The sequence below is a fragment of the Ictalurus furcatus genome, chromosome 29, assembly GCF_023375685.1.
Source record: "Ictalurus furcatus strain D&B chromosome 29, Billie_1.0, whole genome shotgun sequence".
In the NCBI taxonomy this organism is placed as follows: domain Eukaryota; kingdom Metazoa; phylum Chordata; class Actinopteri; order Siluriformes; family Ictaluridae; genus Ictalurus; species Ictalurus furcatus.
Window position 1 is genome coordinate 4,904,821 of NC_071283.1, and position 27,827 is coordinate 4,932,647.

The 27,827-nt window shown below is 41.4% G+C and overlaps 1 protein-coding gene across 2 annotated transcripts in view; it reads left to right on the forward strand.

Moving 5' to 3' along the window:
* thbs2a (thrombospondin 2a) overlaps positions 1-27,327 on the forward strand; it is a 48,807-nt gene extending 21,480 nt beyond the window's left edge. For both annotated transcript variants that reach the window (XM_053618990.1, XM_053618991.1), the window contains 10 exons: positions 1,925-2,143; positions 2,239-2,346; positions 2,662-2,821; positions 3,564-3,682; positions 4,816-5,050; positions 7,383-7,610; positions 7,691-7,962; positions 15,127-15,224; positions 23,795-23,934; positions 25,775-27,327. In XM_053618990.1, the coding sequence (XP_053474965.1) occupies positions 1,925-2,143; positions 2,239-2,346; positions 2,662-2,821; positions 3,564-3,682; positions 4,816-5,050; positions 7,383-7,610; positions 7,691-7,962; positions 15,127-15,224; positions 23,795-23,934; positions 25,775-25,782 (1,587 nt within the window). In that variant the 3' untranslated portion in view covers positions 25,783-27,327. The remainder of the gene's footprint in view (positions 1-1,924; positions 2,144-2,238; positions 2,347-2,661; positions 2,822-3,563; positions 3,683-4,815; positions 5,051-7,382; positions 7,611-7,690; positions 7,963-15,126; positions 15,225-23,794; positions 23,935-25,774) is intronic.
* Positions 27,328-27,827: the final 500 nt, after the last annotated feature.

The following is a 27,827-nucleotide window of genomic DNA, read 5'->3' on the forward strand; positions in this document are numbered from 1 at the left end:
GAGCAAAGGATCTGGGTGATGGAGAATTGGGGCTGGTAAATAATTCCTTCAGATTCTTGAATGCTTACATGGCTTCTTTGGTCCATCTCAAAGTTCTCGCTAAACCCTTTAGGAATAAAGTCAACAGAGTGATCACCGAGCTGAAACCTCAGTAAAAGTTGGCACACCCCAGGAATTTTTGACGTTCCTTCAGGTGATGGGTTGAGACTGAGATGTTAGAATATTGACCTTCAATTTGTCCATCTCCACTCCATTCTTGGAGAGGATATAACCACAGGACTATACTGAGGGATGATGAAACTCACTCCTGCCTTATGAAGACCTGATTCTCCCTGAATTTCATGACATACATGACTTCTTTTCTGAGGATTAAAAAAAAAATTGAATAATGTAAATGTACGCTATCACAAACAGGGTGAGGAATTAATCTGGAAGACACCTCGTTAATGAATACCTGGAAAACTGAAGGAACCTTTGTGAGTCCATATGGCATGGCCATATGGTGGACATCTATTCATCACCTTCTCTAATGTCATGCAATTACAAGAGCACTGAGGTGGTAATTCGGTGGACTCTGCCAGAATCTAATAGAGTTTGAGAAACTCCACCATATTTGCAACTTCAGGACATTCAATCTGGGTTGCATGGCAAAGGAGAGATAGACAGGAATTAAAACAATGTGGATGATGTTAGCTCACCATGATGCTAGCTCACCATGTTTCCAGGAGATGATTTGGGTTGTGCATTGTGAGCCAAGGTGAGCATAGGATCACCAGGTTCTGGGAAGACTTGGTGATCATGAATGAGATGGTTCAGTAGAGGAATGGTACTTTAGGTATTATTTCCTGGACCCAGTGGCAAACCATCCAGTGTATGCATTACTGTTGAACCTTTGAGTGGGACAAGAAGAATTTCATTTGTGAATCAACATTTTTTTCATTCAAGAAGTTGCCTGCCAATTCAAAAATCGATGAGTGGTGGGAAGAAATTAGATTGTAAACACCAGGACAAAAAAAAAAAAAAACAAGCAACATGATTTTGAAATTTTCTAGCATGGGGGTTATCAAGTGGTCACCTTGCCATGTTGTTTGTTTTCAGGTCTCAAAATGCAATTGGCTCCAAAAATATACATTTCTTCCACAGTATGGACATAGTCCATATTGTCTGCGGCTTTCTTTCTCCTCAAGTCACAGACTAACATGTCCAACTTCCGTGTGTTCAGACTATGGTGCGTTTTCTTCTGATATTAACACAAACTTTTTGTGCATTTATTAACAGAAAACGTTCATATTATGTGTTTAAAAAATCTGAGCTTTGGACTGTTTTACTAATAAGGTATATTAAAAGTTGTTTAATAAATATTTCAACTGACCTGGCTATTCTTCACTTTTAATCCAACTAGAGATTAAAGGCTAGAGTCAGAGGCAAGACACTATCAAAAACACTCAGCAAATAACGATCAATAACAATTTACCTTGGCGTTGAGCTCTATGATGAGTAGGCGCTGCACTCTTGTAAGGTAGCCGTGAGCCACCACCAGCTCGGCTCGCCTGCTGCATCCACAGGAGAGGCGTAGTATTCATGTCATGTGATGAACAGGCAGACGGATGCAAATGCAGGTTGGGGAGTTTATTGAGTGCAAGACAATATCAAAAACACGAGGCAACACAGGGTCAATAACGAAAATGTGAACAGAGAGAAAAGCAGGCTTAGTATCGTCACAAACACAATGAATGAAGCGTATGCTTCACAAAAAGTGAGTGAAATGAAAGTCCTTTTATACTGTGGCTGTGACTGTGATGTGAATTGGATGCAGGTGATTAAAATGAAGGTGAGAGTGTAAGAGTGTAGACCGCGGTGCAGGCTGGAAGTGGAGTTCATGATGTGAGTAGACCTAACACCTGACATCTTTTTAATCCCACAGATTTGTGAACCTGACAACCCTTGCAAGGACAAGACACATAATTGTCATAGATTTGCTGAATGCATCTACCTTAGCCACTTCAGTGATCCTATGTATAAATGTCACTGTAAGATTGGCTACGCAGGAGATGGCTTTATCTGTGGAGAAGATTCTGATCTGGATGGTTGGCCCAACCAGAACTTGGTGTGTAGAGCTAATGCCACCTACCATTGCAAGAAGGTAAGTGGATAATACATGATACATAACAATATACTGATTTTGAGGAGATATGATTCACTGATGGTTTTGATTACTTGTTGCCTTTTATCCTCTAGGATAATTGTCCCAGCCTTCCAAATTCTGGCCAGGAGGACTTTGACAAGGATGGACAAGGCGATGCATGTGACAAGGATGATGATAACGATGGAATTATGGATGAGAGGGTGAGAGATCTTGTCAGCTAGTCTTTTAAAGATATAAATGTGTTTTAATTCAATTGTAATGTTAGCGCACTGCTATTACATAATTCCAAGATGTGCATGCATGGAATGGGTAAAGCCTAGGAATATATTTTGCTTTATAACCCTCAGAACTGTTTGCCATTTTTATTACTTACAAATTACTTACCTACATCAAGTATTGAAGACTGTCAGCAAGTCACCCAGTTTCTAGTCATGATACTTTAATATGATCTTTCCTTCAGCTCAGTAAATCTGTCTTTCCTCTGTTTGTGAACTGAAATTTCTTGCTCCCAACAGGACAACTGCCCTCTGCTGTTTAATCCCAGGCAGTTTGATTATGATAAGGATGATGTGGGTGATCGGTGTGATAACTGCCCATATGAACACAATCCAGCTCAAATAGATACAGATAACAATGGAGAAGGAGATGCCTGTGCTGTTGACATTGATGGGGATGGTATGGCCTAACCCTGTAATTTACAATAAAGTCCAATATAATTGGGAAACCAACATTTGTAAAAAAAAATTTCGATTTTAAATATTCATTTTACAACACTGGGTCTTTAGTTCTGTGACATGCACATTGACAGCCAATTTATTAGCATTGCATCCAAGGAGAGCAAAGTTCTACAGTATTTTTTTTAAAAATTAAAATCAAAGAGTGTAACCACTGCTATGATGCTTGTGTAAAAGTCAAAAGGAGAATGGCAAAGGATGACATGAAACTCATGGGCAAACTGCAAATACAAGTACAAATTAATCACATTAATTTATATAATCTTACCAGCCTATATGTCTGGCCCCTTAAACAGTGTATTGCAATGTTACTACGCATGGTAATGCACAGAAACAATTCGTATTACTGATTGATGATGTAAAAAGGACATAGTTTTATGCAATGTAACTAAAGAATTTTCTTTAATCACAGGTTTGTCATTAGAGGGTCTTCAGCGTATAATCTGACATGGGGAACAGATTATCGCCCAGTTTGTTATTGAATTATTACTATAATCACATACACTGTTACAAGTAATAAATCTTAAAAGTCAGCTGTAATTACACAATCTAAAACTGGCTTTAGAAGCATTGCCAAGATTACAGACAGCTTTGGTTATGATATCCCTAAAGCTTGAACTTCATCTATGAGTATGACAAAGAAAATCTTTATTGCATGTGGACTCTTACTCTTTGTATTCCAGGCATCCTAAATGAAAATGACAACTGCGTGTATGGATACAACAGTGATCAGAAGGACACCGACATGGATGGAGTGGGAGACCAGTGTGACAATTGTCCTCTGCTTCATAACCCTGATCAGGTACTAATGGTACATAGTTATAGGAGATGGATGGATGGATGGATGGAATGTAATATAATATATTATATTAGGGTGAGATATATCAGGCAGCAAGTGAACAGTCAGTTCTTGAGGTTGATGTGTTGGAAGCATTAAAAATGGACAAGCGGAAAGAGCTGAGTAACATTGACAAGGGCAGAGTTGTGATGGCTCAACTTCTGGGGGAGTGTTCCCGGTTTGCAGGGGTTTGTACCTACCAAAAGTGGTCCGAGGAAGCACAACCAGTGAACCGGTGACATCCAAGGTTCATTGATGTGTGTAGGGTGCAAAGGCTAGCCTGTCTGATCCGATCCCACAGAAGAGCTACTGTAGCACAAACTGCTGAAATAGTTCATGCTGACCATGATAGAAAGGTTTCAGAATACACAGTGCATTGCAGCTTGCTGCATTTTGGGTTGAGTAGTCACAGAGTGGTCAGAGTGCCCATGTTGACCCCTGTCCACCCATGAAAGCGCCTACACTGACCATGTGAGCATCAGAACTAGACCATGGAGCAATGGAAGAAGGTGGCTTGGTCTGACAAATCACATTTTCTTTTATGTCATGTGGAAGGCCAGGTGTGTATGCATCACTTACATAAACTTTGTTGCAGATGTTTTTTTAGGTATTAATGGCATTATCAGCAGAATAATGTGCCTTGCAATGAGCCTTGGGTGCCCATGACCCTGTCGCCAGTTCCTTGGACCACTTTTGGTAGGTACTAACCACTGCAAACTGGGAAATCCCCACAAGACCGGCCATTTTAGAGATGCTTTAACAGTCATCTAGCCATCACAATTTGAGCCTTGTCAAGGTCGCTCAGATACTTACGCTTGGCCATTTTTCCTGCTTCTAACATATCAACTTTGAGAAATTACTTAACTTGCTGCTTAATATATCCCACCCTTTGACAGGTGCCACTGTAATGAGATAATCAATTTTGTTCACTTCACCTGCCAGTGGTTTTAATGTTATGGCTGATCATTAGATTGTAATATGTAAAATATTCTTATGTAATAGTTATTAGTTTTGAAAATTGTTATATTTTTTGTATGTACATTCTCACAGAAGTGAGATATGACCACTTTAGCTAATGTATTTTTAATGCCCAACAGGCTGATACAGATAATGACCTTGTAGGAGATCAGTGTGACAACAACCAGGATATTGATGAGGACGGCCATCAGAACAACCTAGACAATTGCCCTTATGTTCCTAATGCCAACCAGGCAGATCATGACAAGGATGGAAAAGGAGATGCTTGTGACTTTGATGATGATAATGATGGAATTCCTGATGACAAAGACAACTGCAGGCTGGTAGCCAACAAAGAACAGATGGACTCAGATGGTGGGTCAAAGTGTCATCTAGACTTTCAGCAATCCTTCTATTATTCACAGCATTAGCAGTTCCATAAAGGCTTAACTTTAAAAAATTGTCTAAAACAATCATAGCATAACTCTATGGACTATAAATGATTAGCTCTATGAGCTTTAAGTTAGACATTCAGTGTAAGTCTATGGCTATAACACAAGATTCACTTTCACACTCCACACATGTCTGTGTGTGTACATTTGATGTTCTTCACTTCTATCTGTTTACCTGACCTCATAGTCGACTTCTCCATATTTGAGTACCTCTGTCGTACAGTCAGAGATGTCATTTTTTGGGCTTGACACAAATTCTCCTGTGTTAGTTGACTTAAGGTATGAAGTTTTGCACTCAGGTCCAGAAGGTACAGAATTTTGTTTTTGCTTTTAGAAAGTACCTCCTCCCAGTGTTCCTTGATGTTATCTAACATGCCACAAGGCTTGTGCCAATACAATAATTCAAATTGGGAAAGTAGAACCTCTAATACTCAAACAACAGAGGTTTGAGCCATTTATCCCAATTCTGAGCATTATTGTGAACAAACTTACAAATCATATTTTTAAGCATTCGATTAAACCATTTGACATGCCCTGTCGTCTTCAGATAGTAAACACTGGTGCAAATTTTTTAAATCCCTTATAATTCAGTCAATTTGTGAATAGTGCTTAACGTAAAGGACAGGCCCTGGTCAGTAAGGGTCTCTTTTGGGATCCAGACTCGGTAACACGGATGAGTGCCTCTGCAATGCTGCATGCTGAGATGTTGCAAAGAGCCACGGCTTCTGGGTATTGCGTTGTGTAGTCCACTAAAACACAAAGGGATGTGCTCCTGCAGTCAATTCTAATGGCCCGATGAGGTCTATTCAAATTCATTTGAAAGAGATATCAGAGGTGAAGTGGAAGGGGGAGAGGAAAAGCAGGGAGGAAACTGGGTTTGGGGCCGGTTTTGTGGTCCCTGCACCTCTGTTCTGGGAAGCTGGAACTGAGGGAGAAGTAGAAGAGGGGGGGAGACAGCTGGACCACAACTGCCACCAGGTGATCCTCCGCCAACTGAATGGCTTCATCCAGAGATGTGGGATGATGGCACTGGCCCCATACCGCTGTTCATGTTGGGAGTCAAGTGACAAATTGCTCCAGTACCACCAGATTGATGATCTGTTCCATGTCCCGCTCCTCTGCCATCAGCCACCAGTGACAGGAGTCTTTCAGCTGGTGCATGAACAGGTGGCCAACTTCAGGGAGCAACAGCGATCGGAATTGTCAGTGGTGTTCCTCAAGTGTCCAGCCGAAGCACTACAGGACTGCCCTCTTGATGCTTGAATACTCCAGCTGTGTCTGAGGCAGCAGCTGTTGGGCGGCAATCTGGGCTTCTCCCAATAGCAAGTGGAGGAGTTGCAGAGTCCATTCCTCCTCTGGCCATTCCCACACAGCTGCCACATCCTCGAATGGCTCCGAGAATGCATCCGGATCATCCAAGAGGGTCACATGTAGCACTGTTGCAGGGGACACAGCTGGAGACATGGTGGGCTACAGAAACTTCTGGAGTGCCCACTAGCTCTCGGCTTACTCCTGCATGAGGGCTTTGAAGTGCAACTCCTGCTTGTGGTGCAGGTTGAGAAGCATTTGGTGTTGGGTTTGGTGGAGGCTGACAATGACAATCTCACCCAGTAGGGAAGTGCCAATGCCAGAGCCTGGGTTTTGGCACCACTGTAGAACCCCGGTGTGGATATGTGGGGACCAAGACTTGGGTAGAGTTCAGGGCTCACGATTATTGTCAGCGGACTTTCCAAAAATCATCAAAATGGGACCAATACAAAACGGGCCGTCACTACGGGCCGCTCACAGCTTTCGCTTCATTCAAGTTCAAGGTTCATATTCACGCTGTGTGTCTGTGAGCATGTCTTGCAAGCTCTGGCAGCTATGCCACTCTCTTGCCCTGAAAGCACAAACAGACACAAATATATAGCCTGATGGTAAAAAGACACAGGTCAGAATCATAACTCACCTCCTCTCAGTCCACAGCTGATGCTCAACCATATCCCTGCTGCCACAAAATGTCTGATGAGGAAAATAGTTTCTATAGAGGCACTATGTTTTCAAGAATTTCGTGTCATTTTAACCTATAATACCTTATCTAACTTGATGTCAAGCTCTGGACCTATTATGATTTTGGCTAATGGCATATTTTTTGTTAGTGTAGTTGATCCAGGAATTTCATTTTAGTGTATTAATTTTTTTTGTTTAAGCATTTAACAACTATATCATTTATAATATTATGACAATATAGTTTGACAAAATGTAACTTTTTATAGGTGATGGTCGAGGTGATGTCTGCCAGGATGATTTTGATAATGACAGCATCCCTGACATTTTGGACATGTGCCCAGAGAACAATGCTATAAGTATAACCGACTTCAGAAAGTTCCAGATGGTGCATTTGGATCCCAAAGGGACCACTCAAATTGATCCAAACTGGGTAGTCAAGCATCAGGGTAAGGAACTGGTCCAGACTGCCAATTCAGACCCTGGAATTGCAGTAGGTAAGTTCAAAAGTCCTCAAATAGCACCTCATAGCCTCAATGTGGGCTGGTATCTTCAAATGGTGGGATTTCTTCTCTAGGCTATGATGAGTTCAATGCTGTGGACTTCAGCGGCACCTTCTATGTGAACACAGACAGAGATGATGACTATGCTGGCTTTGTGTTTGGTTACCAGTCAAGTGGGCGCTTCTATGTGGTTATGTGGAAGCAGATCACCCAAACATACTGGGAAGAGAAGCCATCAAAGGCCTTTGGAATCTCAGGTGTCTCCCTCAAAGTGGTTAACTCCACCACAGGCAGTGGGGAAAACTTACGCAATGCCCTCTGGCACACTGGTGACACCCCTGGCCAGGTGAGCCATATGTACTCATTTTCTCAAGACAGAAATTACACTGAAAATTCAAATTATCTGATTTTTTTGTCTTGGTATATTTGTTAATCTAAAAGCCCTTTTAGTGTTTATGGAATGTCATAATACATGTGTCAAAGACAAGGCCAAATGCTGCCTGCAGCCTTGTTTCATTCGACCTGCATGAATTTGAAAAAAATAATACTGAAACAGACTGTAGTACACTACTGCTCAATTTTTTTTTTACACTATCTAGTATTCACAGCAGATTTAGAGCCTAGGTTATTGGCATTAATTGATAGAATAAGTAAAGAAAAATAATAAATTATAGACTGTGATTATGACCCTTGAAGGTTTCATAAAATGCTGATTTGGCCCAGGCAGAATTTGAGTTTGACACCTCTGCCATAATTTGTATTGGTATAGCAAAAAATTTGTTGTGTTTAGTAATAGAAACAATTTCAAAGAAAACACCTGAACCAACACTATATAGCCAAAAACATTTGTGGACACCTGATCATACGCACCCATATGTGGACCATCCCCTAACTGTTGCCACAAATTTGGAAGCAAACAATGTGTAGGATGCCTCTGCATGGTGTAGCACTACAATTTCCCTTCACTGGAACTATGGGGTATAGCCCAAACATGTTCCTGCACGATAGTGCCCCTGTACACAGTTTGTGCTTTCCAGTTTCTTAGTAACATGACAAGATGCCTTTTTTTATCTCTTTAAATTCAAGAGAGAGAAAAAAGATGAGGGAATGACTGTGCATAGCTACTATAACAATCAAGAACAGGAACTAACCTCCATGCTATTGTCAGTGCTGTGCTCTTATATAAAATTAATTCATGCCTTCTGATTCGATAATTTAAGCATGCTGTGGTATATATCATTGTAATCAACACATTCTCTGTTAAAAGAAAAATGATTTGACTATCATTTGGTTGTGATGTCATAGAACACACCACATGTCTGGTGCTTAAAATTCCAGCACCCCCAATGTAAAATGCCTTCCCATGTCCCTGGCTCTGTCTTCTGACTTTGGGAAAAGCAGTCATCATTTTGCCCTCTCTGATGCCATGGAGAAAGTTGTCGCTTTTACAGTGGCTGACTTTACAGAGGATGTCATCACGCCAACACCTGCTGACTTTGTGGATAATGCCATTGCCCCACTTCCTGCTGACTTTGTGGATAATGCCATTGCCCCACTTCCTGCTGACTTTGTGGATAATGCCATTGCCCCACTTCATGCTGACTTTGCGGATGCTGTCATTGTCCTGCCTCTCGCCAAGCACCCTGACTCCAGTCTAGGCCAGCCAGTATGCTGGTTCCCCAAGCACACTGACTCCAGTCCTGTGGAATTACTTGAAGAGGGCTGTGCACAGAAGATCCCCCTGCAATTTGATAGATCTGAAGCAAGGAAGAGTGGAATAAAATTGCCAAATCAAGATTTCTGCTAAATTGGTAGACCCTTACCCAAAAAGAGTGTTACATTACAAGTAAAAGGTGTTTTAACAAAGTATTAGTTAAGGGGTGTGCACACTTGTGCAACCAGGTTATTGTAGGGGTTTTTCCCCTCATAAGTGTTTTGTTTTTTGATTTTTTAAACTTGATTTTTTTGGTTAACGATAGTAAACGTAGAAAAAGATCTGGCATGATTTATCTTGGTTTAACTTTTTAAATCACAAAAACCTACAATTTTAACAGAGGTATGTAGATTTGTTAAATTCACTGTAGTAATGTCTGAGGTCTAAATACTGATATGCACAATTTCAGTATTAACTCCTCTAAATACAGCCCCTGGTATTATAGACCAGCAACATTATAGAGGACAGCTAGCATATGAAGACAGTACGTTATACTTAAAGTAATCAAGTGTGAAAATGACTCATGGAAATTTTAGTAGTTTATATATACAGTGCATCCAGAAAGTATTCACAGCGCTTTTCCCACATTTTGTTATGTTACAGCCTCATTCCAAAATGGATTAAATTCATTATTTTCCTCAAAATTCTACAAACAATACCCCATAATGACAACATGAAAGAAGTTTGTTTGAAATCTTTGCAAATTTATTAAAAATAAAAAACAAAAAAGCACATGTACATAAGTATTCACAGCCTTTGCTCAATACTTTGTTGAAGCACCTTTTGGCACCAATTACAGCCTCAAGTCTTTTTGAGAATGATGCTACAAGCTTGGCACACATATTTTTGGGCAGTTTCTCCCATTCTTCTTTGCAGGACCTCTCAAGCTCCATCAGGTTGGATGGGGAGCGTCAGTGCACAGCCATTTTCAGATCTCTCCAGAGATGTTCAATCAGGTTCAAGTCTGGACTCTGGCTGGGCCACTCAAGGACATTCACAGAGTTGTCCTGTAGCCACTCCTTTGATATCTTGGCTGTGTGCTTAGGGTCGTTGTCCTGTTGGAAGATGAACCTTCGCCCCAGTCTGAAGTCCAGAGCGCTCTGGAGCAGGTTTTCATCAAGGATGTCTCTGTACATTGCTGCATTCATCTTTTCCTCGATCCTGACTAGTCTCCCAGTTCCTGCCACTGAAAAACACCCCCACAGCATGATGCTGCCACCACCATGCTTCACTGTAGGGATGGTATTGGCCAGGTGATGAGTGGTGCCTGGTTTCCTCCAGACATGACGCTTGCCATTCAGGCCAAAGAGTTCAATCTTTGTTTCATCATGGTCTGAGAGTCCTTCAGGTGCCTTTTGGCAAACTCCAGGCGGGCTGTCATGTGCCTTTTACTGAGGAGTGGCTTCCGTTTGGCCGCTTTACCATACAGGCCTGATTGGTGGAGTGCTGCAGAGACGGTTGTTCTTCTGGAAGGTTCTCCTCTCTCCACAGAGACACGCTGGAGCTCTGTCAGAGTGACCATCGGGTTTTTGGTCACCTCCCTGACTAAGGCCCTTCTCCCCTGGTCGCTCAGTTTGGCTGGGCGGCCAACTCTAGGAAGAGTCCTGGTGGTTCCAAACTTCTTCCATTTACGGATGATGGAGGCCACTGTGCTCACTGGGACCTTCAATGCTGCAGAAATGTTTCTGTACCCTTCGCCAGATCTGTGCCTTGATACAATCCTGTCTCGGAGGTCTCCAGACAGTTCCTTGGATTTCATGGCTTGGTTTGTACTCTGACATGCATTGTTAACTGTGGGACCTTATATAGACAGGTGTGTGCCTTTCCAAATCATGTCCAGTCAACTGAATTCACCACAGGTGGACTCCAATCAAATTGTAGAAACATCTCAAGGATGATCAGTGGAAACAGGATGCACCTGAGCTCAATTTTGGGTGTCATGGCAAAGGCTGTGAATACTTATGTACAAGTGCTTTTTTTGTTTTTATTTTTAATAAATTTCAAAGATTTCAAACAAACTTCTTTCACGTTGTCATTATGGGGTATTGTTTGTAGAATTTTGAGGAAAATAATGAACTTAATCCATTTTGGAATAAGGCTGTAACATAACAAAATGTGGAAAAAGTGAAGCGCTGTGAATACTTTCCAGATGCACTGTATATATATATATATATATATATATATATATATATATATATATATATCTTAATAGTTTTGGAAGGGACTATAGGACAAATATATATATATATATATATATATATATATATATATATATATATATATATATATATATATATATTGTCCTATAGTCCCTTCCAAAACTATTAAGATGGCAAAGCCAATTGTTTTTGCTGTAGACTGAAGACATTTGGATTTGAGATCAGTGGTGGCTGGTGCTAAAAATTTTGGGTGCAAACAAACTGAAAATAACACCATTAGTAATGTGGGACTGAATATAATTGTTAAATAGCAATTTAACAGGTGATATAACAATGTATCATCACTGCTTAGCTCCATCCATCCATCTTCTATACCTCTTATCCTTCTGGGTCGCATGAACCTGGAGCCTATCCCAGGAGGCATGGGGCACAAGGTGGGGTACACTCTGGACAGGCTGCCAATCCATCACAGGGCACAAACACATACACATTCACACACCTATTCATACACTATGGACAATTTGGACATGCCAATCAGCCTACCATGCATGTTTTTGGACTGTGGGAGGAAACCAGAGTACCCAGAGGAAACCCTACAGCACGGGTTGAACATGCAAACTCCTCACACACAGGGAAGCGACGGGAATTGAACCCCCAGCCATGGCAGCATGCGATGAAAATTCAACTGTTAAAGCATGCAATAAGGTACCACAAATCAGTGAATTTGAGTTTAATGTGGGTTTATTATCAGTAATAAAGTAATCAAGGTAATCACTCAAATAAACACTGTAATGTTGCCTAAACAATAGCCGCACTACTTGAAAATAAATTTTGCCCTTGACTTCTAATGCTAATCCTGTAGCCTACAGCTAGCTTTTCAGCAATGCTAAGCTTCCCAAAAAAATTAGCCTCATAGCATTGTCAAGATGGCTGCGGCTACTTTTACATAGTTTGTATTTTTCAGAAAGATGTTTTAAGTCTCGTACCCCCGTTGTTGTCCACGACGTTCGGTGCCAGGACTTTGAAACGGCAAACAAGGAAAACAATAAAATGCATGACTTATATCGCATCCAGCTAGCCAACTCCATCTCCCATAACAAGTGCAGGAGAAACCCTGGGTGTAAGCTCATCCGTGATCACTTGTCACTTGTTGGATCAATCTGGACCAAGCGCCTTTATCCTCTTTTTCTTCATATGAAAGCCTTGTGAAAGGGTTTTTTTTTTGTAAAGATAAAACCGAATTTTCTTTCATCTGGAAGAAATGTTGTGCCTACTTCTAATAATGGGTTTGAACATCTACTCTTGGTTTTAGCCTTCAGTTTCACCAGTGAAGACTGCATTTGTTGTTTAAAAGGATAAGCCAACATGAAGACCAGAGAGCTGTCTATGGGAGAAAAGCAAGCCATTTGAAGCTGAGAAAAGATGGAAAATCAGAGACGTTGCACAAACATTGGGCATGGCCAAAACAACAATTTGGAATGATCTGAAAAAGAAAGAAAACACTGATGTACAGACACTGAATGGGTAGGTCAAGGACACAAGCAACAGCTGATGACAGACACATTGTGAGAGCTGTAAAGAAAAATCCAAAAACAACAGTCAGTGATATCACCCAGAACCTCCACAGGGCAGGGGTGAAGGTATCACAATGCACCGATCGAAAAGACTTTGAGAGCAGAAATATAGAGGTAATACCACAAGATGCAACCACTGATCAACAGTAAGAATCGGAAAGGCAGATTAGAATTTGCAAAGAAATACAGAGAGCACTACAGTAACATCACCAAGAACAGGTGTCTTTTCAAAATTTATAAAATGACAAGACAAAAACTTCCTAGGGAGGCTGCTAAGAGACTTATGGCAACATTAAAGGAGCTGCAGGAATATCTGACAAGTACTGATTATGCTCTGCATGTGACAACAGTCTCTCACATGTCTGGGATATGGGGTAGGGTGGCTAGACGGAAGCCCTCTCTCACAAAAAAACTTCCAAGCGCAACTAAATCATTCCAAACCCTGTGGCAAAATGTGTTAATTTCTGATTAGACCAAATGAATGGCTTAATCAAAAGAAGTCAATGTTTTTGAATGACCTAGCCACTTCAAGATGTGATTGCAGTGTAGACTTTCACCTTAATTCAAGGAGTTTAACAAAAATATTGCATTAACCGTGTAGGAATTATGGAGTCCCTCCATTTTCACAGGCTCAAAAGTAACTGGACAAACTAACAATCATAAATATTAGGATTATTTTTAATAATTGGATGCAAATCCTTTGCACTGAAATCTGGAACACATGGACTTTACCAAATGTTGAGTTTCCTCCCTTGAGATGCTTTGCCAGGCTTTCACTGCAGCTGCCTTCAGTTGCTGCTTGTTTGTGGGTCTTTCTGTCTTCAGTTTTGTCTTCAGTAAGTGAAAAGCATGCCCAATGCGGTTGAGGTCATTGGATATTTAAGAACATTTTTTTTTTTGCCTTAAGAAGCCAGTGGGTTGCTTTCACAGTATGTTTTGGGTCATTGCCCATCTGTACTGTGAAGTACCGTCCTCTCAGTTTTGCAGCATTTGATTGAATCTGAGCAGAAAGTATAGTTCTATACACTTTAGAGTTCATCCTGCTAATTCTATCAGCAGTCACCTCACCAATAAACACCAGTGACCCAGTTCCATTGGCAGCCATAGATGACCATGCCATAACACTGACTCAACGTGTTTGACAGATGATGTGGTATGCTTTGGAACATGAGCCCTTCCAGTCCTTCTCCATAATCTTCCTTCCCATCATTCTTGTACAAGTTAATCTTGCATCAGAACTGGTCAGGCTCTATTTTTTTTTTTTTTTAGCAAAGTCTAATCTGCTCTTGTTACCAGTGGTTTGCATCTTGAGGTAAACCAACTGTATTTACATTCATGAAGGTACACCTACCTATTCCAGAGTGCTCTTGACTTGGATAGATGTTGTGAAACTTTTTTCTTCAACATGGAAAGAATTCAGCATTCATCGACTTTAATTGTCTCCATGATCTGCCAGGCCTTTTGGTGTTGCTGAGCTCGCCAGTGCACTCCTGCTTTTTAAGAATGTACCAAATTGATGATCTCTCATAGGTCTGTTTTGTTTTTTTCAGCTTAATGATGGCCTCTGTCACGATCAACATCTCTTTGGACTGTATATTGAGAGTTCACAGGAACAGCTCCCAAATGCAATTTCAAGGCTTGGAATCAACTCCATACCTTTTATCTACTTAATTTGTAGATAAAAAATAACATGGAAACCAGCCACACCTGGCCATGAAACTGCTTATCAGTAGATTGTCCAATTACTTTTGAGTCTGTGAAAATGGAGGGACTCTGAAAAAATGGCTGTAATTCTTAAACAGTTAATGAAATATTTTTGTTAACTCCTTGAATTAAAGCTTAAAGTATACACTTCAATGAAATCTTGATTGCTTTATTTCAAATCCATTGTGCAAACATTGAGTCACTGTCCACCAACTACTTATGGACTACTTATGACTGTGTGTGTGTATGTGTGTTTAACTTTATTCATGACTTATTATTCATGTGCTTAATAGACTGAATATCATTAGATCATTAGAAGTAAAAATGTTGTTTAATAAATGATAATCAAATTCTTCCAGGTTCACACACTGTGGCATGACCCTAAGAACATTGGCTGGAAGGACTATACTGCATATAGGTGGCATCTCATTCATAGACCTAAGACTGGATTCATTAGGTGAGAAAAACAACACCAAATAATATCTCATTAATATCATATATATGGTGCTCTCCACTAATATTGGCACCCTTGGTGTATATATAAGCAAAGAAGATTGTGAAAAAAATACTCTGCTCTCATGGATATCAAACAATTGCAAACAAAACACAGGTTTATCAAAAAATATATATCTTTGTTAAATATAGGTGTGCAACAATTATTGGCACCCTTTTAGGCAATACTTTGTGCAACCTTACTTTGCGAAGATAACAGCTCTGAGTCTTCTCCTATAATGCCTGATGAGGTTGGAGAATACATGGCAAGGGATCTGAGACCGTTCCTCCATACAGAATCTCTCCAGATCCTTCACATTTCGAGGTCCACGCTGGTGGACTCTCCTCTTCAGTTCACCCCACCGGTTTTCTATGTGGTTCAAGTCAGGGGTGTTATGCCACGGCCAGCAGATGGCACTGCGGCACAGCTTCTGACTGGTCACTGACTCTTTTGTTTTCGTTCGTTTCCCGCTTGGACATTGAATTAAGTTTGATCATGTCTCTGATTTGCCTCAGGTGTCCGTGTTTTGGTTTGATTAGGTTTGCTATTTAAACCCCCCGTGTGACTGCGCACTTCGCGCAGTCTTATAGTTGGTATAGTTGGTATAGTTGGTACCAAATGTCTGATGCGGTTACCGTTTATGTTTGAGTATGATAGTGAATGCGTTAGCATGTTAAGCGGTCTGGTTTCATGCCCTGCTCTAGTTTCAAGCCACGATACCAGTTTCTTGTTTTCCTGGTGAAGACCGTGTTTCCTGTGTTTGTTTTTCTACTGTTAATAAAGACTTTGACCTGCACCTGCATCCGCCTCCAGTCTACGTTCGTAACAGGATACTGCACCCAAAATGCGGAGGCAGCAAGTAACCATGAGCGCTGCCGAAGAGGCCAGGATTTGGGCACTTTGCCGTTTGTCCCTGGAGATGAGTAAACAGCTAGAAGAGGAAATTGCTCAGTGCAAAGCCGAGCTGCGTGCCGCGTCGTCCCTCGCGCCATTTACCCCATCCCCACCGCCGAAGAGCGACGCCGTGCAATGCAGCCAGCAAAATGATCTGAGCATCTGGGGCTTCCCATGGCAGGGGAACTGTACAGCGCCACGCAGCCAGCAAAGTGACGTGAGCATCTGGGGCTTCCCGCTGCAGGGGAGGTGCACCATGCTGCGCAGTCCAGAGGTGAAGGCTGGCCCAGAAATTTTTTTGGGGGGGGGCAACGAGGACAGCAGAGCTCCAGCCTGAGGCCTACGGGGAGGTCTCAGCTGTGGAGCTCCCACCTGAGGTCAACATGGCGACCTCAGAGCGACAGCTTGAGGCGGCTGAGGAGGCCGTCCCGCTGCCCTGCCCGGCCGAGGAAGCTGTCCTGCTGTCCAGCCCAACAGAGGAGGCCGTCCTGCTGCCCTGCACGGCTGAGGAAGCTGTCCTGCTGTCCAGCCCAGCCGAGGAGGTCGTCCCGCTGCCCTGCACGGCCGAGGAAGCTGTCCTGCTGTCCATCCCAACAGAGGAGGCCGTCCTGCAGTCCTGCACGGCTGAGGAAGCTGTCCTGCTGTCCAGCCTAGCCGAGGAGGTCGTCCCGCTGCCCTGCACAGCCGAGGAAGCTGTCCTGCTGCCTTGCCCGGCCAAGGAGGCCGCCCAGCCCTCCAGTCCTGCTGGAGACGCTGCCCAGCCCTCCAGTCCCGCTGGAGACGCCGCCCAGCCCTCCAGTCCCACTGGGGACGCCGCCCAGCCCTCCAGTCCCGCTGGGGACGCCGCCCAGCCCTTCAGCCCCACTGGGGACGTCGCCCAACGTTCCAGTGCTGTCGGGGGCGGCGCCCAGTGTTTCAGTTCCTGAGCTGCCGGGGGCGGCGCCCTGCATTCCAGAGCCAGCGCCCTGCGTTCCAGAGCGGCCGGGGGCGGCGCTCTGCATTCCACTTTCAGCGCCGCCGGGGGCGGTGCTCTGACTTTCAACCCCGGTGGGGGTGCTGCTCCGCCCCTCTGCTGCCCGACGGAGGCTGCCTCGCGTTCCGTGGCAGCGAGAGACAGCTCGCACAGGGGCCCGGGACCCCCGTCGGAGGGGGGTTCTTGGTGCTCCGGGAGGAGCACCCTTTGGAGGGGGGTTCTGTTACGCCACGGCCAGCAGATGGCACTGCAGCACGGCTTCTGACTGGTCACGTGACTCTTTTGTTTTCGTTCGCTTCCCGCTTGGACATTGAATTAAGTTTGATCATGTCTCTGATTTGCCTCAGGTGTCCATGTTTTGGTTTGATTAGGTTTGCTATTTAAACCCCCCGTGTGACTGCGCACTTCGCGCAGTATTATAGTTGGTATAGTTTGTACCAAACGTCTGATGCGGTTCCCATTTATGTTTGAGTACGATAGTGAATGCGTTAGCATGTTAAGCGGTCTGGTTTCATGCCCTGCTCTAGTTTCAAGCCACGATACCAGTTTCTTGTTTTCCTGGTGAAGACCGTGTTTCCTGTGTTTGTTTGTCTACTGTTAATAAAGACTTTGACCTGCACCTGCATCTGCCTCCAGTCTACGTTAAGTAACAAGGGGACTGGGATGGCCAGGGCAGGACCTTGATTTTGTGGTCAGTAAACCATTTTTGTGTTGATTTTGATGTATGTTTTGCATCATTGTCCTGCTGGAAGATCCAACCATGGCCTATTTTAAGCTTTCTGGCAGAGGCAGACAGGTTTTCATTTAATATCTGTTGATATTTGATAGAGTCCATGATGCCATGTGTCCTGACAAAATGTCCAGATCCTCTGGCAGAAAAACAGCCCCAAAATATTAAAGAGTCACCACCATATTTAACTGTGGACATGAGGTACTTTTCCATATGGCTACCTCTCTTTGTGTGCCAAAACCACCTCTGGTGTTCATTGTCAAAAAGCACTATTTTTGTTTCATCTGACCATAGAACCCGATCCCATTTGAAGTTCCAGTAGTGTCTGCAAACTGAAGATCCTTGAGTTTGTTTTGGATGAGAGTAGAGGCTTTTTTCTTGAAACCCTTCCAAACAACTTGTGGTGATGTAGGTGAGTTCGTATTGTAGTTTTGGAGACTTTCTGACCCCAAGACGCAACTAACTTCTGCAATTCTCCAGCTGTGATCTGTGGAGATATTTTGGCCACTCGAACCATCCTCTTAGTGTGTCAAGACAGTATAGACAAACGTCCTCTTCCAGTTTGATTCATAACATTACCGGTTGACTGGAACTTCTTAATTATTGCCCTGATGGTGGAAATTGCCATTTTCACTGCTTGTGCTATTTTCTTATAGCCACTTCCCATTTTGTGAAGCTGAATAACATTTTGCCACACAGCACAGCTATATTCCTTGGCCTTACCCATTGTTATGAATGACTAAGGGAATTTGGCCTATGTGTTATCTCATATTTATACCCCTGTGAAACAGGAAGTCATGGTTGAACAATTTCATGTTCCTAGTCACCCAGGTGTACTAAAGATGATTAAATATCAATGGGTATATAATTCAAATATACTTTTATCATATGAATTCATAGGGGTGCCAAGAATTGGTGTACACCTACATTTGTTTAAGATATTTGTTTATAAACCTGTGTTGTGTTTGCAATTGTTTGATATTCATGAGAACAGAGTATTTTTGTTGAAATTTTTAAAACTTGAAAACATCAAAAGGTTAAACAATAAAGAATTTTTTCCACAGCATTCTTTGCTCATATTTACCCCAAAGGTGTCAGTATTAGTAGATGGCACTGTATATGTATATAATGTGTGTGTACGTGTGTGTGTGTGTGTGTGTGTGTGTGTGTGCTTTAAGTTGTTCTATCTTGTATTCTCTACTGGTAAGGTAGGATTCTGACTTTGTGTACTATCTACTTGACTCAGTTGAATCTAGATTATTGCCACTAGAATTGTTATATTGTATAGTATTGTTGATTATGTAGTGTTGTTTGGAATTGTTTTAGTCTATGCTAATTAGTTATCTCAGTTGGTTAATCAAGAGTAATTTCAGTCTCCCTTAAGGTGTGAATTGTGAGCAGGGTTTATTAAGATATATCAAAAAGGTTATCTAGTGTCTGTAGTGGTTATAAGCATAAATTTAGATAAAGTATCAAGTTTAGTAGCATTTATTTCTTTTTGTTCAAGTTTTACCAGTTCCCTCTCAGCACTATCTTCACTAACTTCATTCCTGACTAGGCTGCAGACAACCTATCTCTGTCACCTCTCTCAGACCTAGAAGCTTTCATCAACAAACCAGAGGCTGAACTACCAGTAACCTCATCTACCCTCCTCTGTTGTCTCAGTCTCAAACAGCAGTGGTAGGTCAGCTCTGGAATTGCCAGTCTGTTGTAAAGAAATCTGATTTCATCTCAGCTTTAGATAACTGAGACCTGGATATCTCCACAAAACTCAACTACACTGGCTGCTTTATCCTCTGCTTATGCTTTCTTTTACACTCCATGAGAAACTGGCAGGGGTGGTGGTACAGGTCTGCTGTTGTCTCGGAGATGGTGCTTCATACCTCTCTCCCAGTCTTATTGCAACATCTCATCCTTCGAATTCCATGCAGTTAAAGTTACCTCCCAGATCAACTTTCTCATCATTGTTATCTACCGCCCTTCTGGTCCCCTTAGGAGACTTTCTTGAAGAAATGGACATGCTCCTCAGCCTTTTCCTTACTGACAGCACCCCTCTCACAGTCTTTGGAGACTTCAACCTCCCCACTGACAAGCTCGAGTCCTTGTGCCTTCTCCCTCTTCTGCATACCTTCTTGACATTCAACAGCTGCCCACCCACACACAAGGGAGGAAATGTCCTGGACCTGTTCTTTAGCCACCCCTCTCAGGCTACAGACATCAATGCTAGCCCACTCCACACCTCCAATAATCACTTGGTATCCTTCACCATCACCCTCCCCATCCTGGCTAAAACCAGCTATCAATGCTTCTCTAGTACTCGTGAAAACCTCCATTCTATCTCTCCTTCCTCCATAGCTTCGTACACCTTATCATCCCTTCCAGACCCTGACTCTATTGCAGTTAGCCACAGACACTTTCCTCTCCTCACTTTCTCATCCATGGACCTCCTCTGAACTCTATGTTCTAAACCCTGGAAGATTTCTTTCCCTGTTCCTTGGCTGTCGGATGTGTTATGCTGCAGTCAGAGAGAACAAAGAGCAGCAGAGAGAAAGTGGAAGAAATCACAACTCAACACAGATCTTGAGTCTTACCACACTCTCCTGTCCAAAATCTCATCTGAAGTTACTTCTGATAAGACTGCCTTCTACAAGCTGGAAACTTCTACACAAGACCCTTGCAAGCTTCACAACATCTTTTCTTCACTACTCAACCCACCAGCTCCTCCTGCTCCATCTGACCTGACTGCTGAAGACTTTGCTGCCTTTTATGATGGGAAGACCTTCACTTCTACCACAACTCCTACATTACCCACTGAGGTTTCCCCTTCTCCTTCACTGGCACATTTTTCTAATCTAATAGCAGAAGAGATCCTGCAGGTCATCTTGTCCTGCAATCCTACCACCTGCCCGTTGGAGCCAATCCCTTCCACATTGCTCCAGACCATCTTACAAGATCTCCTCCCCTTCATCACGACTATCATCAATGGCTCCATATCATCTGGTCATGTATCAACTGCATTCAAGGGAGCAAGGGTCATCCCCATCCAGAAGAAACCCACTCTGGATCTTTCTGACATCGGCAACTACCAACCGGTATCACTTCTCTCTTTTCTTTCTAAAATCCTCAAATGCATTGTGTACAATCAACTGTCTTTCTACCTCTCACATAACAACCTCCAAGATCCTAACCAGTCCAGCTTCAAAGCGGCACATTCCACAGAGACTGCCCTTTTGGCTGTCACTGAGAAGCTACATGCTGCTAGATTAGCCAAGCTGTCATCAGTCCTCATCCTCCTCGACCTTTGAGCAGTGTTTGACACAGGCAACCACAAGACTCTCTTGTCCACCCTCATGAGTCTCGGAATTCAGGGTGCAGCATGGCAGTGGTTTGCTTCCTACCTGAACGGTCACTCATACCAGTTGACGTGGATGGGATCCACATCTGCTCCCCACAGACTCTCCACTGGTGTCCCACAAGGCTCAGTCCTCTTCTGTTATCCCTCTATACTCGATCTCTTGGTGAAGTCATATCCTCAAATGGGTTCTCGTACCACTGCTATGTGGATGACACTCAACTCATCCTCTCGTTCCCTCCCTCAGATCTTCTTGTTTCTGCTCAGATCTCAGCATGTCTAGCAGACATCTCATTATGGATGGCAGCTCATCGGTTAAAAATGAATCCCAGCAAAACTGAACTGCTGTTCATCCCAGGTGATTCATCACCATGTCAGGATCTTCTGATCTCCCTGGACAACTCTCTGATCCCACCACACTGCTAATCTGACATGCTCATGTCGATTTCTCCTTTACAACACCAGAAGGATTCGTCCATTTCTATCCATACAGACCACTCAGGTGCTGGTTCAGTCTCTTGTCATTTCGAGACTGGACTACTGCAACTCCCTCCAAGTAGCGCCATTTGACCTCTGCAAATGATCCAGAATGCAGCTGCTAAACTTGTTTTCAACTTTAAATTAGCACTTTTCATTTAAAAAAAAGTTGTGCTGTTTGTGTGTTTTTCTTACTATATTACCTCCAAACAAAGTTTTTAGACTGAAGATATTCTTAGTCCGTGAACTAGTATCGGGATGTATTTATTGATAATGACTTCAAAGCACTTCTGTAAGTTGCTCTGGATAAGCACGTCTGCCAACTGCCATAAATGTCAATGTAATATATATATATATATATATATATATATATATATATATATATATATATATATATATATATATATATATCCAAGCGATCCAATATCTATCAACCATGTACAAAACTAATTGCCCCCTTAATCTTAAAATCTGGTTGTGCCACTTTTAGCAGCAATAACTGCAACCAAACGCTTCCAATAACTGAGAAAGTCTTTCCAATAGTCTTTCACTTACTTAATCCAGTTGCGCTTGAGTTTCAACTGACGGACTGAAGACTGGATATTCTCCTTTAGGATTTTCTGGTAGAGAGCAGAATTCATGTTTCCCTCAATTATTGCAAGTTGCCCAGGCCCTGAAGCAGCAAAACATCCCCACACCATCACTCTTCCACCGTGCTCAAGTCATGCTTGACTGAAGGTATGATGTTCTGTTTGTGGAATTCTGTGTCTGGTTTACACCAGATGTAACGGGACCCCTGTCTTCCAAACAGTTCCACTTTCGACTCGTTAATCCACAGAACATTCTCCCAAAAGGTTTGAGGATTATCAAGGTGTGTTTTGGCAAAATTCAGACGAGCCTTAATGTTCTTCTGGGTTAGCAGTGGTTTTCACCTCGCCACTCTTCCATGGATGCCATTTTTGCCCAGTGTCTTTCTGATAGTGGAGTCATGAACAGTGACCTTTATTGATGTACATCTTTTGATGATGTCCTTGGCTCTTTTGTGACTTCCTGGATGAGTCATTGCTGTGCTCTTGGAGTAATTTTGGAAGGTCAGCCACTTCTGGGAAGGTTCACTACTGTGCCGGGTTTTTACATTTGGAGATAATGTCTCTCACTGTTGTCCTTTGGAGTCCCAGAGCCTTTGAAATAGCTTTATAACCCTTCCCAGACTGATGTATTTCAATCACCTTCTTCCTCATCTTTTCTGGAATTTCTAAAAATTTTGGCATAGTGTGTTACTGGGTAAGACCTTTTAACCGACTTCATGCTGTTGAAAATGTTCTAGTTAAAGGTTCATTTGATTGAACAGGGTTTGCAGTAATCAGGTCTGGTTGTCTCTAGTCCAGCTGAATCCCATTATGAATGCAGTTTCATAGATTTGGGGAATTAGTAACTATGGGCCAAATACATTTTCACACAGGCCCAGTTGGTATTGGATAACTTTTTTGCATATACATATATATTTTGCTATACTTTTTATACACACACACACACACACACACACACACACACACCAATCAGTCATAACATTAAAACTAGTGAAAGGTAACGTGAATAACATGTTATTCAATAACATGTTATTCAATGGCATCTGTCAAGGGGTGGGATATAGTAGGCAGAAAGTGAACAGAGTGTCTATGCTGACCCCTGTCCACTTCCGAAAACGCCATGAATCATGTTTTCTTTTACATCATACGGACAGCTGGGTGTGTGCACGTTGCTTACCTGGGGAAGAGATGGGAACAGGATACACTATGGGAAGAAGGCAAGCCAGTAGAGGCATTGTGATGCTCTGGGCAATGTTATGCTGGGAATCTTTGGGTCCAGGCATTCATGTGGATGTTTGACACATACTACCTACCTAAACATTGTTGCAGACCAAGTATACCCCTTCATGGCAACGGTATTCCCTAATGGCAGTGGCCTCTTTCAACAGTATAATGTGCCCTGCCACACTGTAAAAATTGTACAGGAATGGTTTGAGGAATTTTTTAAAAATTTTATTTTATTTTATTTTTTTAAACTTTTTTTTTTTTTTCAAAAACATTATTTATGCCTTTTTTCAGAGTGGTAGTATATGAGGGGAAACAGATCATGGCAGACTCTGGCCCAGTCTATGATAAGACATTTGCAGGAGGACGATTGGGGTTATTTGTCTTCTCGCAGGAACTGGTTTTCTTTTCTGACCTTAAATATGAATGTCAAGGTAAGTAATTCACTACCTTGCCATTATATCTGAGTAATGTAATATTAAGATAATTTTAAGCATGTAACAGTCCCAGCATTGATACATACCTGCATGGAGTAAAAATGGAGAAAACTGAGGGATGTTTAAAATTTTCAAACCTTTACATGTCCATCAGACATGCAGTAGTGCTCGAAAGTTTGTGAACCCATGTTGAGTTTTCTATATTTCTGCATAAATATGACCTAAAACATCACTAGGTTTTCACACATGTTCTAAAAGTAGATAAAGAGAACCCAATTAAACAAATGAGACAAAAATATTATACTTGGTCATTTATTTATTTGAGGAAAATTATCCAATATTACATATCTGTGAGTGGCAAAAGTATGTGAACCTTGGCTTTCAGTATCTGGTGTGACCCCCTTGTGCAGTAGTAACTACAACTAAAAGTTTATGGTAACTGTTGTTCAGTCCTGCAAATTGGCTTGGAGGAATTTTAGCCCACTGTTCAGAACAGCTTCAACTCTGGGATGTTGGTGGGTTTCCTCACATGAACTGCTTGCTTCAGGTCCTTCCACAACATTTCTATTGGATTAAGGTCAGTACTTTGACTTGGCTATTCCAAAACATTAACTTTATTCTTCTTTAACCATTCTTTGGTAGAACGGCTTGTGTGTTTAGGGTCGTTGTCATGCTGCATGATCCACTTTCTCTTGAGATTCAGCTCATGAACAGATGTCCTGAAATTTTCCTTTAGAATTCGTTGGAATAATTCAGAATTCATTGTTCCATCAATGATGGCAAGTCGTCCTGGCCAAGACACAGCAAAACAGGCCCAAACCATGTTTCACAGACGGGATAAGGTTCTTAAGCTGGAATGCAGTGTTTTCCTTTCTCCAAATATTTCTCATTTAAACCAAAATCTTCCATTTTGGTCTCAACCATCCACAAAACATTTTTACAATAGCCTTGTCCATGCGACCTTTAGTATACTGCTAACAGGCAGCAGCATTCTTCTTGAAGAACAGTGGCCTAGCAACCCTGCCAGGCACACCGTTGTTGTTCCGTGTTCTCCTGATGGTGGACTCATGAACATTAACATTTGCCAACGTGAGAGAGGCCTTTAGTTGTTTAGATGTTACCGTGGGTTCCTTTGTGACCTCATGGATTATTACACATCTGCTTTTAGAGTGATCTTTGTTGTGCAACCACTCCTAGGAGGGAAAGAATGGTCTTGAATTTCCTCCATTTGTACATAATCTGTCTGGTTGTAGATTGGTGGAGTCCAAACTCTTTAGAGATGGTTTTGTAACTTTTTTCCAGCCTGATGAGAATCAACAACTCTTTTTCTGAGGTCCTCAGAAATCTCCTTTATTCATGCCATGATACATAATGATACAACCCAAACATGTGTTGTGAAGATCAGACTTTGATCGATCCTGTTCTTTGAATTAAACAGGATTTTAATCTCAATCACACCTGATTGTCATCCCATTGATTGAAAACACCTGACTCTAATTTCATCTTCAAATTTACTGCTAATCCTAGAAGTTCACATACTTTCGTCACTCACAGATATGTAACATTGGAGCATTTTCCTCAATTAATAAATGATGAAGTATAATATTTTTGTCTCATTTATTTAATTGGGTTCTCTTTGTCTATAGATTTGTGTGAAATGTCATCTGACATTTGATGATGTTTTAGGTCATATTTATGCAGAAATATAGAAAACTCCACAAGGGTTCACAAATTTAAAGGGCTTCCTGTCTGCTAATAATCAAGAACATTTCAGTATGAGCCATAATTCATTATGCCAACAATTGCAATATAAACATAGAGCTCTTTTTCTCCCTAGATAATTGAAGACGACAAGTTATGGTTACTAAGGATTTTTTTCAGCTACATGAAATGTCTGTGTTTATATCAGTAGAACTGATGGAAAGAGGTGAAGTACAATGCGATGGAACCAAAATTCACACAGGACATAGAAACTTGCACCACTACTACACCATCTTTACAAACCTTCAAATCAGCACCCATAAAAAAAATCAGTATTCTTCTTCACATCCAGTCTTGAGCACATGAAGCAAGTTTTTCTTGCTTCAGATCTATTTTTATGTGTTATATGGTTCTTTCACCTGTTTGCCACTGAAAATACATGTAAATTGCTAGTTTATAGGCCAATAGCATTTCTGAATTATGTTTTCATGTTGTATCCATAATCTGTATCATTAAATTATTCATAAACTAGTCATCTAATAAACACCTGAATAATAATTAAAATGTGTTTATTAAAAGAAAAAGGTTGTTTTTTGAGTCAGTATTATGTTTACAGCACATCTGTTTTTCCAACTTGCTGCAACAGGCTTTATGAGATTTTTCTAAAGGGCAAATATTCAGTAGATTGGGCTTTCAAGTTCAAAGTGTCAATGAAGTGTCAGGTTTTAGTTTCTGCCTGCTCAGGCCGAACTAAGCAAATCAGTCGCCACACTACTCACAAGATGTTTTTGTATTAGAAATTTTCGGGTTTTTTTAGGTTAATCTAGATTTTTTTAGTTTGTAGTTTACATTATTTTGTAAGTTTGGGAGCATGTACATTCTAGCAAGGACCTTATGAATATTGTAGTGCCTTTTGCACTGGAGATGTTAATATTAAGATTTTTTTTCTTTTGTAAATTATTTATGTGGCAATTTCATGAGAATATGTCTAGATGTTGCAGGATATTGTATATAATTATTTATTTGTTTACACCAACTACAGACATTTGAAATTTTAATAGTAACTATTATTTTCTTTCTTTTAAATATGCATTAAACAGTTCTATGTATACACAGTTCTATGTATACATTCAGTGCTTGATTAGTATGTCCACCACAATGTGAGATAGAATGTGAGTTTTAAGGCACACCATCTGTATTTTGTTGTGTTATTTCTTGGAAGAACTTTTATAGTCACTATTTTCCAAACTATAATAGGATGCACACTGCAAGTCATATACATCTGTTAGGTAATAAACCAAAGATTGTTTTGAAATGATTTTAAGCCAATAGGCCATTTGCCAGTGTTCGTACTTTATGGATGGGTAGTAATATATCAGATTTGCAAATATATTTTGGGTTTGGTTTCCAAGCCTCCTGTTTAGTCTTTTGTTAAATCTTGTCATTTTTATGCCTCACTATTTTTTATTACATTGTTCCTTGAATAAAGATTTGTAGACTAATTTATACACATGCTGACTGTATGCATTTAATACTACATCAGTATAGTAAGATCTAGGTCAAATATCTTTCCATATTAAACCTGAATGTTAAAATCTAATAAACACATTAAAGACCGATGTGAACATCTAACACATTTAAAAGACAAACATCACGCTCAATAATAAAAAGTGAATTAGAGTTCCAGCAATACAAGTAAAATGTACATGTAGCACGATGACTTTTCATGTCATATATACTCAGCAAAAAAAAAAAAAAAAGAAACGTCCTCTCACATTCAACTGCTTTTATTTCCAGCAAATTTCTTAACGTGTCAATATTTGTATTAACATAAAAATGTTCAACAACCGAAACATAAACTGAAGAAGTTTCACATACATTTGACGAACAGAAATGAAATCCCTGAACAAAGGTGGGGGGGGGGGTCAATATCAAAAGCAACAGTCAGTATGTGGTGCTTCCACCAGCTGCTTTAAGTACTACAGTGCATCTCATCCTCATGAACTGCACCAGATTTGTCAGTTCTTGCTGTGAGATGTTTCTCCACTCTTCCACCAAGACATTTGCAAGTTCTCGATCACGTCTGGGGACACATGCATACCTGCAATTTTCCACTGCAAGGACAATCAGCTGTCCTTCCTGTCTCCCTGTAGCACTGTCTTAGTCATCTTACATTACAGACATTGCAG